Below are 5,130 nucleotides of genomic sequence, written 5' to 3' on the forward strand. Positions count from 1 at the left end.
ACCCTAACGAGGCAGGTACTATTATTATCTGTACTTTGCAGATGAAGAAACTAACGTGAGGTTAGGTAACTTGGTGGATCTGGAATTCACTACCAGGTCGCTCGGCAGCCAGCCTGTCGTGGCTCTTTGTCCTTGAGCTCTCAGCATATCAGGGGAAACAGATCTGTCCTGTTTCCCTGTGTGAGACCTGGGGGCTGTAGCTTTGCTCAGAGAGTGATCAGTTGGGATTCTCTCACTTCCCTGTTGCAAGGTGCTCCCTTGTGGGGGGCACAGACGTCCCTCTGCCAGCCAGATGGAGAGGCACAGCAACCCGGCTGCCCTCCACACACCTGTGACTGTGCCGTCACCAAGGGCAACCAGATGTCCTTGGGGCCTTGCTCCTGCTGCCACATGCTGCTTATCCATGTGGACATAAGCCGCTCTGCCAGCTCACCCCTGAGCTAATGCGGAGGGACCACAGGGCTCTGGGCAGGAGGGTGAGAGCCCAGAGGCAGAGGAGACAAGGGCAGAAAGAGCTGCTGCTTCCTTATCCTTTCCTTTAGTTATTGATTTTCCCAGCTTCATGAGGCATCACTGACAAATAAAATCCTATATATTTAACATGTATGATGTGAAGATTTAAGTATTTATTGTGAAAAGCACAGCAAAGGAAACAATTACCAAAATGAAAAGGCAACCTATGGAATGGGAGAAAATGTTTGCAAGGCGTATATTTTTAAGGGGTTAATATCCAAAATATATAAGGAACCCCTACAACTCAATAGAAAAAGTTAAAAATAAATCCCGGTTAAAAAATAGACAAAGGACTTAAATAGATATCTTTCCAAAGAAGACATTCAAATGACCAATAGGTATATGACATATGCTCCACATCTTTACTCTCCTTTATGCGAAGAGGCTTTCCTTGCATTAGCACGTTTCCTAAGTGCAGGCCCCTCTGCCGCAGTGCATCCTGGGATGCAGGGGAAGAGCGTGCTGGGCTGCATCACCGCAGCTGGGCTCCTCGGAGGGCACCATAAGCTTTTCAGCTCACTGGGAAAGTCCTGTCTAGAGAAGTGGGTCTCAGACGTTAGCATAGTGCTACTCAGTGTGGTCCTTCGACCAGCAACATCAGGATCGCGGGGAGCTTGTTAGAACAGCAGATTTGAATTTTAACACCATCCCCCAGGAAGCATATTAAAGTTTGAGAAACACCCGCCTAGGTGCCTGATTAAAATGCGAGCTTGGGACTCCATGCCTCAGAAATTCCAGATGAAACCCAGAGACCTGACAAGTACCACCTACTTTTCCTTTCTGCCTGCTTTTTTTGAGCCACTGCGGTACTGAGGCAGAGCTGCGTGGTGGAAGCAGTGCAGGTGCTATATTTGGACAGTCCTGAGATCAGATCTCAGCTCTGCCACCTACAAGCGAGGTAATCCTGGGTAACTACTTCATCTTGCGAAGCTTTAGCTTTCTCAAACACATCTAACATGGAGACACTAAATGACTAGCTTTGGCTGTGGGCTTTATTTATTTTTATTTTTAAAAAAATATTTTTATTGATTTCAGAGAGGAAGGGAGAGAGAGATAGAAACATCAATGATGATAGAGAATTACTGATTGGCTGCCTCCTGCACGCCCCCCACTGGGGACCGAGCCCTGAACCCGGGCATATGAACTTGGGACCTTTCAAGTCCACAGCCCAACATTCTATCCATTGAGCCAAACTGGCTAGGGTTCGGCTGTGGGCTTTAAAGGTGAGAACACATATAAAGTGCCCAGCACCACATCTGTGGCACAGGGTATAACCACCAGGTCAAACAGCTGTCCCCTGGCTGCACCGCTGAATGGTCGATCAGGGCAGACAATATTGATTACTTTCAGCTGCAGGAGCCCAAACAGGGCTCATGGAGGTGTGGTTCCTGTGGTGTCTCTGTTACGTAATCCTGACCTTAAAGACAGAGAAAAGATCAGACCACAGCAGCTATCTAACTTGATCATGCACTATGAATCACCTGGGAAGCAAGTCCAAAAATGCTGCTTCCCAGGGATCCTGTTTCATCAGGTCCAGGGAATCTCCATGTTGTTGTTATTAATCCTCACCTGAGGCTATTTTTTCCCCATGGATTTTTAGAGAGAGTGGAAGGGAGGCAGAGAGAGAGAGAGAGAGAGAGAGAGAGAGAGAGAGAGAGAGAAACATCAATGTGAGAGGCACAGGCACACATCAATTGCCTCCCACACACACCCCAAGCGGGGCTGGGGAATGAACCTGCAATCCAGGTACATGCCCTGGACCGAGAATCCATCCCGCGATCCTTTGGTGCGTGGCTGAAGCTCTAACCACTGGACACACCGGAGGGGGCAGGATCTATATTTTTATGATTTGATGCTTGAGTCCTCCAACCTCACCCCGAGAAACCCTGGTTCAGAGAATATGTGTATTTATTCAGTACATGGAGAGTGTGACGCACGCAGGGTCCTGGGCTGGTGCTGGGAAGTACATACACGAACAAGTAAGACCTGGCCTGGGTCCTCCCCGCTGGGAGCTGGGCTCCAGGGAGAAGGTGGGCTCCGGACCACTCTACTAGGACATCACACGCAAAACCAACCCCAGCAGCCCAGAAAGGCCATGACCAGAAGCTGTACCTGGGCCTCCGCAGCTTCAATGCCGTGGGAGAGGTTGCCGTTCTGCACGGGCTCTGAAGCATCACTGGATGGCGTCATTTCAACTTCCGTGCTGGTGCTGTTTGGGAGCTCGATTTTTTCTGTGACATAATGGGGACACACACAAAGAAAGCAAATGGCATCAATGGGGTAAGGGCCATACTGGAAAGAACACCTAAAATACTGGCCAAGGGAGACAGACGATTGATGGTGGTTTCTGAGGGGAGATAAGGCTGGGGTTGCACCAAGCGGCGAAGGTTTGTACCATTCCTCCCCGGGCGTTCTAGCAGACTCAGCCCTCCTGCACCAGGCAAGCTGTGCAGGCACCAGCCAGGTCTGCCGTGCCTTCAGCGGGAGGAGGTTAGGAGTTTCCCAGACCCTCTGGCCGTGCTGGGTAGAGTCTTGGACTTCGGGAGACCATGGAGCCGTGTGGTTCAGTGTCAGGGCCGCCGGGAGCACCAGAATACCCATCGGTATCAGACACGAGAGTGGCAGGCTGCTCACTGAGTATCAAATGCTTGTTTTTCTAGCAACTTCAGAAGAACCAACAATTTCTCTCGCTGGTAAAACATCACACAAAGTAATTGGAGAGCTACAGCAAAATTGTTGGATTTGAAGTGGCCAAATTTTGGAAATCACAGGGAAATGTTTGTTCATTTATGTATTTACTTGTGAAACATAGAGGCATAAAATATTTATATATGGAAAGCCATAGAAATTCAAATTTATTTTTATCTTCCTATGATTTTAGTAGTGACAGTGACATGCATGTGATGATCTGCTGTGTGTGGCTACGCCAGTTTATCCCAGAAGCTTGGCCCAGTTATTTATTAAACTAAAATATACTAAGGCTGGGGGAAAAGAAACACTCTGCTTTGGGGCGTCTATTGGCTGAAGTAAGACAACTTTAGGATAGGCCTGCAATGGTCAAACTTGACCCTAGCAACGCAGGGTGCTGGGTACCAAAATGGAGTTAAGATGCCCAAGAAAAGACATGAACAGATGAGAATAAACAACCTCCCAGGCACGATACCTAGCCGAGTACGTCTTAGCTAATGCTGTGCTTTTACATGGCAGGCTGGGATCTCAGCACCAAAGAACGTGTGAAAAAAACTGGGACTCACTTTGAAAAGATTTTGAACATAGATTTTGTAACTGTTTTTTTTTAGTTATAAAGTTGTTCAGAGACCAGTCTGCACAGGAGCATCCTTGGAGTTATGTGTCCTACCTTCTCATGAAGGGTTAAACCCAAGTCTAAGGTCAGCCAGTCATTAGGAGAAGGACTGGGACTGAACCCAGGCATCTAAGTCTTGTACTGCAAGCTGCCTTATTCCACAAAAATCAACAAGTGGTGCAGAAAAATAGCTTGTGTAACTGAACTTAAATATCAGAAGCAAAACTCAGCCTATGCAGTTAGGCTTTTGTGCTGTGGCTTTGCATTTTTAGAATACAAAAGCAAGATATGTTAATTCCAAACAATTAGTCCGAGTTCACAGAAGCATAAACAAGCAGAGAAAAAAAGATATAATTCATAATCCAACCCCAAGAAGTAGCTATTATTCATATTTTAATGTATGTCCTTCCAGCTTTTTTTTTTCTCCTTCATACCCAATAGCATCTTGACTATTTCTTGGCCAAAGGTTTCCCCTGAGCTGTAAGTAAGATAACAGGAGAGACAGAAACTCTTCTAAGGAGTCACATGTATTTTGAATGCAACACTGTTGAATTTTGTCTGCAGATAATTTTGGTATCTTGGGCAATAGCATCATTTATAGCATAGATCCAGATTAGGCTAAATTTAGTTTGAATTTAGAATGAGAGAGCTCTATTACAGTTACAGACAGGAGAGGAGGAACATGTTCCCAGTTAAGATAAGATGCCTGAATGTCCTCATCTAGCCACATAGGAGCTCAGAAAAAGTTAGCCAGAAAAGACCTGGGCTAGTAGTATTGTGGACTTCCTGAGAAAGGGGAGGCTGTGGCATCTGGCAGGGACCCTGCCACTCAGTTAGGAGTCACCAAGTAAACCAGCTGGTAATTCAGTGGGTGTGCTGTATGCGATGTCATACACATAAAATTTGGTTACCAGGCAAGAACTTCAGGAGAGGTGCTCTCTCACTTCTTGTTAAATAGTCAATGATGGGTGTGTGTGTGTGTGTCCTCTTTATGTGGCATCCCTAGAGTACAGTGATTTTCTAGTCTTCAAGGGAGATGCCTGGGTTAGGAGCTGGCTTTATTTCAGGTTCCTCACAGAATCATTTTCTTCTTCTTGGTGTTCCCCTAGGGCAGGAGACACAGAGTGTCTACCCATGGCCTGAGTGTCTACCCATGGCCTGTACCCACCCGACACTCAGGACAGGGCTGAGCTGCAGGGGTCTGTGTCGGTGCTGAGTCAGGGGCGCACGGGGTCCTGCTCTCCGCTCCCCTCCACGCACTCCAGGAAGGGCCCTGGACCAGGTCTCCCTGCACTCACCCACGTGATTGGCAG

General features: G+C 47.3%; 1 protein-coding gene across 1 annotated transcript in view; it reads right to left on the reverse strand.

Annotated features, from left to right (window-relative positions):
* SLC24A2 (solute carrier family 24 member 2) overlaps positions 1–5,130 on the reverse strand; it is a 217,701-nt gene that overhangs the window by 38,441 nt on the left and 174,130 nt on the right. The window contains 1 exon segment of the mRNA XM_014463772.2: positions 2,626–2,744. Within this exon segment, the coding sequence (XP_014319258.1) occupies positions 2,626–2,744 (119 nt within the window).

This window comes from Myotis lucifugus, unplaced genomic scaffold (assembly GCF_000147115.1).
Source record: "Myotis lucifugus unplaced genomic scaffold, Myoluc2.0 scaffold_221, whole genome shotgun sequence".
Taxonomy (NCBI): Eukaryota; Metazoa; Chordata; class Mammalia; order Chiroptera; family Vespertilionidae; genus Myotis; species Myotis lucifugus.